At 36.8% G+C, this 12,945-nt stretch overlaps 1 protein-coding gene across 11 annotated transcripts in view; it reads right to left on the bottom strand.

Moving 5' to 3' along the window:
• Nucleotides 1-1,172: 1,172 nt before the first annotated feature.
• Fam184a (family with sequence similarity 184 member A) overlaps nucleotides 1,173-12,945 on the bottom strand; it is a 108,101-nt gene continuing 96,328 nt past the window's right edge. For 6 of the 11 annotated variants that reach the window (XM_060373185.1, XM_060373184.1, XM_060373176.1 and 3 more), the window contains 4 exons: nucleotides 8,956-9,073; nucleotides 6,131-6,235; nucleotides 3,266-3,468; nucleotides 1,173-1,737 (listed from right to left, as the gene is read on the bottom strand). In XM_060373185.1, the coding sequence (XP_060229168.1) occupies nucleotides 1,656-1,737; nucleotides 3,266-3,468; nucleotides 6,131-6,235; nucleotides 8,956-9,073 (508 nt within the window). In that variant the 3' untranslated portion in view covers nucleotides 1,173-1,655. Of the gene's footprint in view, nucleotides 1,738-2,268; nucleotides 2,362-3,265; nucleotides 3,941-6,130; nucleotides 6,236-8,955; nucleotides 9,074-12,945 lie in introns of those variants that run through there. The other 5 variants (XM_060373178.1, XM_060373181.1, XM_060373183.1 and 2 more) reach the window with 3 other exon arrangements.

Below are 12,945 nucleotides of genomic sequence, written 5' to 3'. Positions count from 1 at the left end.
GCTTATCTCTCTCCAGAAAGTCCCAAGACAAGCTCGTTTCGATTGTTACACTAATCTTTGGGGATGAAGGTCACACAGCTACAGCAGCCATCAGAAAGGCCACATCCCCTTATTTTCTTACATTTCTCTTAGAAACTACCCACTAACAGGAAAAAGCGACTTTTAACATCAGCTTCAAGTGTCTTTTGGCCAGCAACTGATAGGTAATAATTATTCAATTTAGTTATTAAAGGTACAATCAGTGGCTTTTCTGTAATACAAAAATCATTGCTGCATATTGTGACCCTGTTTTGAAAGTCTCACCCATGCTTTACATGCTCACAACTCAGGCTACTTTTAGGCAATGATGGCTGGTGGCATCTGCATCGTTTTGGAGATGCTTCAGCCTACAATTCTAAACAGGATTACCTCGGTATCCCCTAATTCCATCGCTCGCTTTGTATTGAGAAGCAATTCTTTGGAGTCACAATGAAAATGTTTTGCTAAGATGGACTAAAGCTTAGGAGTTAAAGCATTTGCTTTACAAATGTAAGGACTGGGGGAGTCAGTGTGCCAGGAACCCACACGTAATTGCTAGGCGGGCATGGTTGTCCACCTTTCATTTCAGTCCTGGAAAGTGGAGGCAGGAGATCAGCTAACAAGATTTGTCACCTCAGTAAACTGTAGGATTGACTGATAGACCTGCCTCAATAAATACTGTAAAAGGAGCATCCATGATGATTCCTCACATCAACTTTGGGACCCTACATATATGTGTGCATACATGTATGCAAAAATATATGCATATATGTACATACACAGTCATAAAAAGTGGTCCTAAGAGCAAAAATAAACCAAATATGGGTTAGTGCTTATATGTCAACATGAAGTGTGATACTATGAAAATGGACAAGCTGGCTTTTTTTAAAAATACAGATTCACACTGTACAGGCTTGGCTGAGCCTATATAGACCAGGCTGACCTCCAATGCGCAGGGATCCAAAGTGTTTAAAGGTATGGGCCACCAGACCTGGCATGACCTGCCTTTTAAGACACATTATAGTAGAGCTTTTTGTATAGCAACTTTGGCCCTAAGTGATCATAGATGTTAACTGTATTGAAAAGTTTATCAGAATAAAAAAAAAAAACAAACAAACTATAAACCAACAAAAATTCATATACTTGGAAGTACACAATTTACATAAATTCTTTTATTCTGGATTTACAAATGTTGACAATTAAAATTATACATAGCAATGAAAGGTATTAATAGACTTCCCTATATTGATTTGAAAACTAATGAAGTAACAATTTATGATCATTAGTGCGGCAAATCTTATTGACAAGTCTTATACCTGGTATTAAAAAGTGTTTAAAGCACACTTAATAGAAAACAAAAACAAAAAACATTTGTTCTAACAAAATTTATTATGCAGTAATTACAAAGATTAAAGACTTCCATCTCAAATAAAAATAATTGTTATAATTACACACATAATAGAGTATAGTACCTCAGAGAGCGATTCCAATAAATATCACAGGAAATACAGTGCATTTTCAAGTTGGAGAGACAAAGACTTTCTCATTCACAGTGTTTTACATAGGAAAGCCTGTCCACATAATGATTCCTATACAGTCATGCTCTTGTAATGGTCCAATGTGCCAGCTCAGTTCCTTCAGAATGTGAAGTACCGGGCAAACCACTCCTGGCGCTGGGTGTCTGGAGAAGCCACGGGGGGAGCTTCACTCTGAGGAGGACTGAATTCATGGAAAGAGAGACACGGAACCCAGGATTAAATGGTTTGCAAAGTAACCAGAAAGCAATTAAATACAAACATTGACTTCTAAAACTGCGTCAGAACTGTCTGAGGACTGGCTATTCCTCTGCTTTAGAGTGGGTCCTCTGAGAACAGCAGGTACAGTGGCAGCTCACCTGTACTCCGTGGCAGGGGAGCCATGCCACGGTTACTCCATAGGAAGCAACTGGCAAAAACCATAAAACTGAGTGTTTGTGGGAAAAGAGAGCGAACAAAATAGTGTCCCCTCTTTTGGCAAATTTCTTTTTCAGTTATCAGAACCTGATACAAGCATTTGATTCTCACATGTGTATTCTTCATTGGAACTGAAGTCAAGCAAGGTTTGGTTCTCTTTACTGCTGGCATATTTCTATTAAGCTGCCACCATTCCATCAGCAGATACTCCACAGAGTGCATTAAAGCCGAGTTTTGTCCTAGTCTTAATTCTAACTAAGGTTCTTTGGGCTACTGAAGAAAAGGAAAGCATCCCTACCGTCTTTGGGGGATTACAAGGCACGCAACAATGTGTAATGGAAACTCCAGCGGTCAGCTTTCTTGAGCTCATGCACATGCATCTTACTGATACCTGAACGCACTCGTGCACAGGAAATAAGCAACACAGAATATTTAGCAGGAGACACATTCAGAGACAGAGGAGACGATGTTTCAGTCTATTGCTTACTCTTTAGAATAATTAGTCATTAGCTAGCCTAGAAATCACTTAGCTTAAAAGCAGAAATACAAACTCCACCTGTAAGACTTACTAGTAGACTTATTAGGATTTAGTAAAAATAAGAAAAATATGAACTTGAGTCAACAACAACAAAAAAAATCAGTTGTAATAAAGTGAGCATAAAATAGTACATTTTTTATTTTGATTGTGTAATGACTTAATGATTTCATTTCTTTCAAAATTTATATATGTAATTAATTAATATGTAATGTAATATGTAATTCTTTCAAAATTAATATATGTAATCAACTCTTAGGTAACTTCAACAAGAATTAGTTTAAAACTGATTTGTTTCTAAATTTATCTGTTTAACTACATCAAGTTCTCAGAGCTTAAGTTTTTTTAAAATTGGCAATCTGCACATGTATCTTAATAAGCATAAAGGAAAATACCTATGTACGGAAAGTATTAGTAATGAAATTTTTAATAGCTAAAATATGATCTTAAAGCCCTGAAAACTAGTTTGCATTAATAAAACCTTGGTAAGATATTAATATTAAAATTCTCAGCACATGAATTATGTGAACACCTGTTAGTATTTAGAAAATTCACTAGTGATAAATTAAAAAAAAATATCTTTGGACAGTGTCAAAACAGAATTCTTTAGATAGGTGGTAAAAGATTTTCAGATTCTTTTTTTTTTTTTTTTAGGTTTTTGGAGTAGTGGATTTCTGCAACGTAAGAACAGAAATTTCTCAAGTTAAGAATGAGAAGAAGAAGAAGGGAAAAAAAAAACTACTGGTGAGACAGGGCTCACCTCAAAAATGTCTTGGGCTCTTTGGGTGGCAGTGGCTGTGGCAGAGGCTTGTTGCTGTTGAATTCAACACCATGGACTGGAGAATTGGGAATGGGTTCCAGGCGGGCAGGATGTCCATTGCCCACTCCACTGGATTCCAGAGCACTTAGATTGGGAACACTCACAAACCTGTTTGTTGGTGACTTATCGTTCTTCTTCTTTTGCTGCGTTAGAAATGACACACATGAGAATACTTACTCCCTGCATGAGAGCCAACAAGGAAACAGGAATAGTAGGAGATGTAAATTTGGTGTGGGAATTTTTTTTTTTTTTGAACCTTTGTGTCAAATCATGATGTTAAAATTAACCAGTGTTACCCAAAGTGTGGTCTGGGGATCCTTGAAAGTGTTCATCTACATGGAATCCTCAAAGAGAGACATGCTGCCAAGACAGAAAGCATGTGGGAAGGGACAGTTAGGAGTGGGTCACCTCTAATCCTGAACCACTAAGTGGACTAGGGAAAGACAAGAACAGGTCAGAGTGCGGAGTGCAGGGAACAAGTGAGGTAGGAGAAGTTCCTCAAACACCACAAGGGTAAGTGGGTTTAGGCTAATATTAGGTGGCATTTAGTTAAACATAATATTAAAAGAGAGGTCCATGAACTTTATCCATCTGTCAAAGAGAGGCTGTTCTTGCCTGGAAAAAAAAAAAAAAGGAATACAAAAATGCTTGGCATTGTAGTTTGAAACAAATCTCAACATTTCTACTGAAGACTTAAAGCTGACTTAAATAATATCATTTTACATTCTCTGTGACATCTTTCTAAAGAGAGAGAATTAAATCTGTATAATTATATCTACATTTTTAATTAATTGGCAGTTTCATGAACTAGTTCATAATGTAAAGGCTAAAGGCAAGCGTAATCAATTTTTAGCGTCCAATCAGCATTTAAAATGAACACAAATAAGATGAACACAAATGCATTTAAAGTGAACACAAAATTTGTCAGCTTTCAAATTGTCAACTTTGGTCTCAAATAATTATATTCCTAATTCTAGAATTGATGAACAGCAACCATTATGAAAAATAAAAATTAGTACCTTATAAAAGACTTCTTACATGTTTTCTAATTGGGTGTATGCTGGATTTTTGTTTTTCTTGCAAAATTAATTTAGTTTTAAAAATAGAAATAACATACAAGATAGAACTTTTACTTTACTTAAAATAATCCAGCCCTGTGACTGACAGAGCCCATGATACAGGGTATCTCTAGCATTAGAAAGAACTGTGTGCAAACCTGACCGCTCTTGGGGGTCAACAGCAGCTGGGAGGTTCTCTCAATACTGAATTTTTTTTGCCTTTTCTCATTATGCTACGGAGACAGCTTAGCGTTTTGACCAGGGTTCAGTTTCTTGTTTGTTTTGTTTTGTTTGAGAAGTCATATAGTTGATAGCCAGGTGTGGTAGCCATACCTTTAATACCAACACTATGAGTTCAAGGCCAATCTGGTCTATATAGTGAGGTCAGCCAAGGATGCAGAGTATGACCATGTCTCAAAAACAAAAACAAACAAGCCAAAAAAACCGGTACCTCTGGTAAAATTCTAAAATAGTGGTTTTAAAGCTGAAAAGTATTTCTGATAAAAGCAAAAAATTCTCTAGTATGCTGCTTATACAAGTCTTAAAATGTTTTCTAATTAAAAGCTATGTTGTCCTAAATTATCAATTTTAAAAATTAAATTAAAGCAAGGTGGGTGCCACACAGCTATAATCCGAGCAATTAGGTAGAGGTAGAATGAGGTAGTTCAAGGCCAGCCTTGGCTACAGGATGTGTTTAAGGCCAGCTTTGGCTATAAGGTGAGTTTAAGGGCAACTGTGGTATCATGAGACTGTTTCAAAAATCAAACCAAAACAAAAACCCAGCATAAAATTAATTCTGTTCACCCATTCAGTTATTTATTGAGAAATTTTTATGTGAAATTCTAAAGACAAAGCAAAACATTCAAGTTCAAAGTTTAGAGCACTGATGAAGAAAAAGCATATTTGGTATTCTAAACTGAGAAATTGTATAAAGTTCAAAAATAAAATTTCTGGGTCAGAGTCTAGCAGAAATCAGCACAATGTGAAGCAATAAAATATGGATTAAAAAGCAGCTTTAATAAAAGTTTTATTTTATTATTAATTTCTCCTAAGAGATTCATAATCCATGTGAAATCCATAATATTTTACTCATGACTTGTTTTATTTACAGAATAATTTATGTTGACTTAAAAAAAGTGTGATAATTTTTTACAATGTATTATATTCACTGAATATGCAGTATGCCCAAACACTAGGGCTTTGGGGTATAATGATATATAAAAGTTAGCCAAAACTAACTCAGGGCTTTTCCATTTGTTCTTAGAGAATAATAATGATTCAGAAAAAGCCATACTTAAATTGTCAAGAAGAGTCGAAGAATGTAAAAGTGAAGCTTGCAGTTCACCTTTAGATCCCTTAGTATGGAAGGCCTGGAGCCAGGGAGAACTCCTTGGCTTCTGAGGCTGGAGTCTTTCTGAACTCCACAGAGGATTGGGATCAATAAGGAAATGACAATAAATTAATTTGAGTCAGAGGGTTACTTTTTTTAAAGAAATATTGAAAACATAAAGGTAGAGCCAAAGTATTTCAATATGAATAAAATATTTTAAGGAGTCTAAATTACTAATAAATGAGTAGCTCATTCTGAAGATGAACAAATAAAGAACTAATAAAATTTAGCAGAAGATTATTATACTTAAAACATTTTGGACAGCTTTAACCTTATGCTACTAGCTTCATATAGCTTAGCCCAGTTCCCTCAAGGTCTTAAGCACTTCCCCTACTTTACCATGTCTACGGCACATACCTTAACCAATGGGTTAATAACACCAACAGTAGGACTTGTGTTAAATATTTTGTTGAAGTTAGTTTCTCGATTGACTAATTCCAGCTGATAATATTTATTATCCTCCTATGCAAAAGAATTATAAACATCCTTTCAATATTCTTTATTACAGATTTACAAACTTAAAATGTCTGAGTGCCATTTCATTAAAACTTTAATAAAGTATAAAGGTTTATATATTTTGTTGACATATTTCTAAGCTTGATTGCCAGTGTCTTAAAGGTAGTTAGCAGGCCACCTTTTAGCATTCTTTAAGCCCTAGGCCTAGTCTTGACTATACCCTTTAATACCCTTTCTTTCAAAAGAGAATCTACTAATGTCCCATCTCTTTGTGGTGCTGACTGTTAAATCTGAACGGCTCTAACTTGCACTGCAGGGCACAACTGTCCTGACAAGAATGAAGATAATAACAAACAGACACATGCCTCTTTCTTTGTGTGAGACTATTGTAACAATGGTTCCCAGTAAATTGAAATTTCCTCACAAGTCTCATGCACAGAGAAGGAAAAGGCAGAGATGCCAAGCAGAGAGAGAACTTGTCTCCAAACAGGAATTTCAGACAGTCCTGATAGGTTGTCAGATCATCTTGAAGGAGAGACCACATCTTGGCCAGGACTATTAAGTTATACACATCTCTTTCCTGGCATTTAAACCTCAGCCTCCATGTCAAGACCCCAAAGATGAGTACCAGAGATCAGGGGAGAGGGTCATGAGACTTATTTTTACCTCTTTTCATTGTGGCTTCATATAATACATTTCTTTTCTCTGCTTTTCAATATTACTTGTCTGTTTAGTTGGCCAACTGAGAGTGGGTGGCCAAGCCTTCTGTGTTAGGGCCACCAGGGCCAGACTCTGACCCTAATCATTTTTTGTAATGCACATGGCTGAGTGGTTTCAATATAAAAAGATGACACTATTATGTATTATTCTCCAGTACCTGAAAATGAATTTGATCTCTTCTAGCCTTTTATTTGAAACAGTAATGTATTATACTCATGGAAATAGAAAAGTGAATTGCCCTTTCAGAAATAAAAACCTTTCATTTTTGAGTCATAAGTAAGACGTGTTAATTTGTTAATTAAAGATCTGTTAATTTGACAAACAGATTGGGAAGGCCACGGGGGACAGAACAGTATGGCTGAGGTGGCTGTATGCTCAAACTGGCCTTGATTCTAGTGTCTTCTAGTGGAAGTGGACCCTTCAAAACCCTCTTTGTTGCCACTGACTATCATTTATATTATAGAGGTTTACCCCGCAAACCTCTTGACTTCACTGGAACCACCCTGTTATAGAAACATGGAACTGCCCTTTGTTACAATATTGGATCTACCCTCTGATGGGATACAACTGTATCTGTAACCTTTCAAGTAGTAACTGGAAAGTAAACAGCTACTTGTTGGCAACAGACAACATACTTGCTATTCTTGCTCACTTCATAAATGAAACAGCACTTTTCCAGGAGTCTATTGCTATTGGGTAAAGCTATGCCCATATGTACCAGGCTTGGAACCGGGTGCTTAGCAGACTGCAGCTGCCGAAACACTCCACAGCCTATTTCTGGGCTCCCTCTATGGACACTAATCCACCCTGTAGGTTTCAAAAGGAACGTCAAAGGTTTTAAAAGGAACTTCCCAGTCTTGAAAACAGATGGACTTTTCTAAATAAAAAAATAAATTTTAAAGGACATTAGAATCTTGGTTTTGTGCTCTTACATGCTAATAGCGAAAGTTTGGAATTAAAGCGATCAGGGAATATATAGATGAATAGTGTTGTTTTCCCTTTTACTATGAAAGACTTTCATTTGTTAGTGATAATAAATAGCAACATTTTAATTACTGACCAAGGTATAACATTAAAAAAATTCTGAAACATTTTATAAATTTTCAAACATTTGTATACTCTTTATTAGTATACTTTTATCCTTTTTTATTAGAACCATTACTACTAATTACTACTAATGGTTCTAATAAAAAAATATTCTGTCTAATGAAGACAGAATATTCACTGTTAGAATCTCATCTTCTTCTCAAGTGGACTTCTGAGTGCCCTTTACACTAAACATCGCTGACTCCCTGAAGGAGCACACAACTCTTCTCAGGCTAGACCACTAAACCATTTTGGCTCTTGAGACAGGTTCTTGCTACATATCCCAAGATACTCTTGAATTTGATACGATGCTCAGATTGGCCTCAAACTCAAATCATCCTACACTAGCCTCCTGAGTACTTGGATGGCTCAGTCTCTCTCTGGACCAGTGTTTGGTGGAATACACTTTAGGAAATTAACATGATTCATTTGAGCCAAGCATGGTGATTCCTACCTGTAATCTTAGCACTGAGGCAGGAGGATTGCTGTGATTTTTAAGGGCCCCATCACATAACTATCTCAAAACAAAATAGGGTCCTAATCTGTAAGTTGACAATGCAGTCTCATGCATGGCCATCTTAACAGATTTTTCTGAGTTCTAATACTGTATGCACAATATGCATCCTTATATGTACCAATAGAATGCTAACTATGACGTGGTAATGACATATTGTTAAACATTTAGTATGTGTTAAAAACTAAACTATTATTTCAATAGAAACACTGAAGAAAAGGGTAAAATGCCATTATTCTAATGCCAAATTTAAATTTGAAATTACATTTTAATAAATTTAACCACAATACACAGATTTTACACTTTCTATTTTCATTTAGCATTATTCAAAAATATTTCCCCATGTTTCCCCAACCAATAGTCTATTGATTGCTAACATGGTTATACTAAAAGAAAAATATCTTACAATTAATTTCTTTATGACCTGGTCTCGTTCTGTAAGCATGGATTTTAATTCTGCAATCATCTGTATATCTTCTGGCTTCGATTCTCTCATTAGATACTTTTCTTCCATTTCTTCTAGTCTATAAACAAGAAAACCTTTATCTCACTGATATGAGTCACACACATTCCACTGTAATAAATACCTAAATTCTTCAATTAGTCCAGTTCAATACACACAAATTTAACATAAGACTTGCAAGCATGATTTCCCAAGAGCTATTGCTGTTAAATGCTTTGTGGGAATAAAGGCTATTAAGGGCTTCACAGGTTACTTTTGGGAGGATTTATCCACTCTAAGTTGTGTGTAAATGAGGTGAGATGAGCTCTGAAGGAACTGAGAAGCCAAATGACACAGACTTTACAAACTCAAGTCAGTTACTAGTAGGAGCAGTTACCATCAACTCAATATTGAACAATAAGGTCACCCATAACATATAGAAGGAACAAGAAAGGATACAAAGGAAAGCAGAACAAAAGACACACATGAATGACATCCTCTTCTCTTGGTTTTTAGGGAATGCAGTGTTAAAACTCTACATTTTTAGCCAATGTGGACAAATTGTAAAAGTCTCATCAGGCAAAAGAATAATCACATTTCCTTGTAGGCCTACTCTTTCCTGACTGGCAAGAGACTAATAGGTGGGAATGCCACTGAAGACTAAAACATTCTGAATGAGCAGAGGTGACAGGGATCATGTTGGGCCTGGGAGTGCAGGGAGGGCAGATCAAAAGAATGCAAATGGAATCTGCTGGCCGAGTTTGAGGGTGGGAGAGAAAGAACTTTCAAAAATTATAAATAATTAAACAAGTTTTATTATTGGCAGACTAGACAAGGCAGAATTAAAATTTACTAAGTTGTGGTTAATGAAGAGTCTTGAAGATAAATTTACTTGACAAGAACTGAGTACCTTCTAGATGACCTATCATGTGATCTGTCACTGTCCCATCAGGCAAACCCTATTTTAGTTCCATAAAAGCCCACCACCGATCCAGCCCAAGCGAAAGATTTGGAGACACAATATCTGCCTTCTCACCCAGCCCCTGCCTGCTGCTCTGAAGAGGGGAAGTGAGGGGTAACGAAGTCATTGTCCCTGGCTCAGCTGGGACTTTGCTAAGTCAGTCGAAGTTATTAGTCCTACAGCATACAGCACTTTTTCCTCTTCTCTTTTTGACAACACTGTTTACTAGGTAAAAATAAATAAATCAGTTAATTAAAAATATATATTATATCCTTTGTGATCACAGAGTTATCTGGCATTTTGATTAAAATATGAAAGAAACTGCTTGTACAAATTTTATGAGCCAAGCTTTCCAGTATTTTAGAAATACTACCTGAAGGGGGGAAAAGGCACAAGGGCTTTGTGCTAGAGCAGCCACAAGATGGCACTGGAGTGCTGTCTGTGGTTAGAAGCAAAGCACAGGAGGCGCTACTTCCCTGGGCTGTGAGAAGACGTGGTAGAATCTAAAAAAATCATTTACAGTCTTGAAACCTTTTGTTGTGCAGTAACACTATCCCCTAATCAAGTGTATGTGTTTTAACTTAGCTGAAGCATTCTATTGTTCTTATTATTAAGGGTCTCATTATGTAGTCCTGGCTTGCCTGGAACCCACTATATAGACCAGTCTGGTCTCTAACTCAGAGATACACCTGCCTCTGCTCCCCGAGTGTACACAACCACACCTGGCTTAGCTGAAACGTTTTTACCTACAGAATTATGATGAGCTAATTCTCCCCACAACATTACATCAGCAAAAACGTTCAGTAAAAAAACTAGACAATAATGAAGGCACAGTATTGATAAGAAGCAATTTGTAAGTACAAATAGGAAAGCATTAAAGGAGAGAACAAGAAACTGTTATGAACCAAGTGTGACTTATACATATATAAGAATCTCATCCAACATTCTACTAGGAAGGAATTAGGTACCATTCCAGGGTACAACAATGCTAGTCAATGTTTTTCCTTTCCCTAGCCACCTGGGCGGCTCACTACAACAGTGGTGCCTCTAAAAGGCTGAGTGACTGCTAAGGATCAGGAGACTGGGGGTGGGCTTCCAATTTTGATTTTTTTCTTTTAGTCCTTTTTATCTTTCATTTTCTTTCTTTGAAACAGGGCCTCACTTTATCTTGTATTTGATGTAAACTCAGAGATCCTCCTACTTTGGCCTCCCAAGTGCAAGGATTATAGGCAGGTACTAGGATCCCAGCCAGCCTCTAACCTTTTCCTCACAAGAAGTCTGTTTGGCTCTATGTTTGGCTCTCTTCTTCTTCTTCTTCTTCTTCTTCTTCTTCTTCTTCTTCTTCTTCTTCTTCTTCTTCTTCTTCTTCTTCTTCTTCTCCTTCTCCTTCTCCTCCTCCTCCTCCTCCTCCTCCTCCTCTTCTTTCTTTCTTTCTTTCTTTCTTTCTCTTTCTTTCTTTCTTTCTTTCTTTCTTTCTTTCTTTCTTTCTTTCTTTCTTTTTTTGTCTTGCTTTATTTTCAATACAGGGTTTCTTTGTGTAGCTTTGGCTGTCCTAGAATTAGCTCTATAGACCAGGCTGGCCTCGAACTCAGAGATCTGCCTACCTCTGCCTCCTGAGTGCTGGCTATAAAGGTGTGCACCACCACACCCAGCTGGTTCTATATTCCATTTTCTAAACTATAAATTTATTGTTATTATCCTTTATTACAATTTATTCAATTTGTGTCCTGGCTGTGGCCCCCTCCCTCATTTCTTCCCAATCCCATTTCCTTCCTCTTCTCTCCCTATGCCCCTCCCCTAGTCCGATGATAGGTAAATGACCTTTATGAAGTATGCTTTTGACCCTAATTCCTAATAGTCAGGTCTCTAAGCATTTGTATGGTAGCTGGAATCCAGTTTTATTTTCATTGAGTTTTCAGATTATCATTAAAAGTAAAACAAAGACTGAATAAAAAACCAGAGGCAGGACACATGGAAGTGCTAATTCCGGTCACTGTTGCACTATAGCTGTGTGTGGGTGTGCGTGCGTGTGCATCAGAGAGTGTATAGGTCAACTGTCCATAGATCATAAACAACACAGTCCTGTATTACACTATACAACAAAACTTTTATTATCATCAACCTCATGTTGCTTTATAAGACCCAGCTGACAGGAAAATCAATGACCAGAGACTGTGGACCTGAACAGTAGCATTATCAGGAACACACATAGCCCAGAAATTACATTTTATGAATTCTTTTATATATAAATGAAATAGAGGACTAAAGCATTTCACTGTTGGACTTTTCCTATACTTTCCAAGCAGACTTTGATTTGTGCTAACAAGACCATTACTACCTCCAGATTTCCTCAAGGCTTCTGAAAATAGCGTGAGCGGTAAGTTAAATGAAACAAAACAAAAATAACAACTACAAACTCATTAGAGTTTTAGAGGTTAAGGATTCAACATAGCAATTCTAGCATGGCAGGGTACATCTTTTTACTTAGGAATTACTGGTCTATCTAACGTCCATGTGCAGAATTGATACTTCTCTCATGAAGAAATGATTTTTTTTTGTTTCAGTACAGTTAAGTGTTAATTTAAAGTAATCCTAAAAACCAAAAATCATCTCTGGCCAGGTATGGTAGCCCACATCAGTAATCCTAGCACCTGGGAGGTAGAGACAAGGAAAGCAAGAATCCAAGGCCATCACAGACTACCTGAGTTCCTGTTTCAAAAATAACCAACCCACAAAAACTAAAATGACAAACCCTAATCACTTTTTATACAATAAATATTTCTGGACCTCCCAAAGTACTGAGACAGTTTTTATTTCACTTAAACTTTCTTCACCTATGGAAAATACCATTTAGGTAAAACTGAGTCGCCTAGTCTCTTGTTTGCTCTCATGTTCTTCTCCCATTGGGGGTCTTGGGAGTTAAGTCAGGGTCTTATGCATGTTAAGCAAGCAGTCTGCCACTGAACTATGTCCTAGGCCTCGCTTGTTTTTAA

Source organism: Meriones unguiculatus, chromosome 20 (assembly GCF_030254825.1).
Source record: "Meriones unguiculatus strain TT.TT164.6M chromosome 20, Bangor_MerUng_6.1, whole genome shotgun sequence".
Classification (NCBI taxonomy): Eukaryota; Metazoa; Chordata; class Mammalia; order Rodentia; family Muridae; genus Meriones; species Meriones unguiculatus.
The sequence above is the reverse complement of the archived record's forward strand: the minus strand, read 5'-3'. Positions and strand labels throughout refer to the sequence as shown.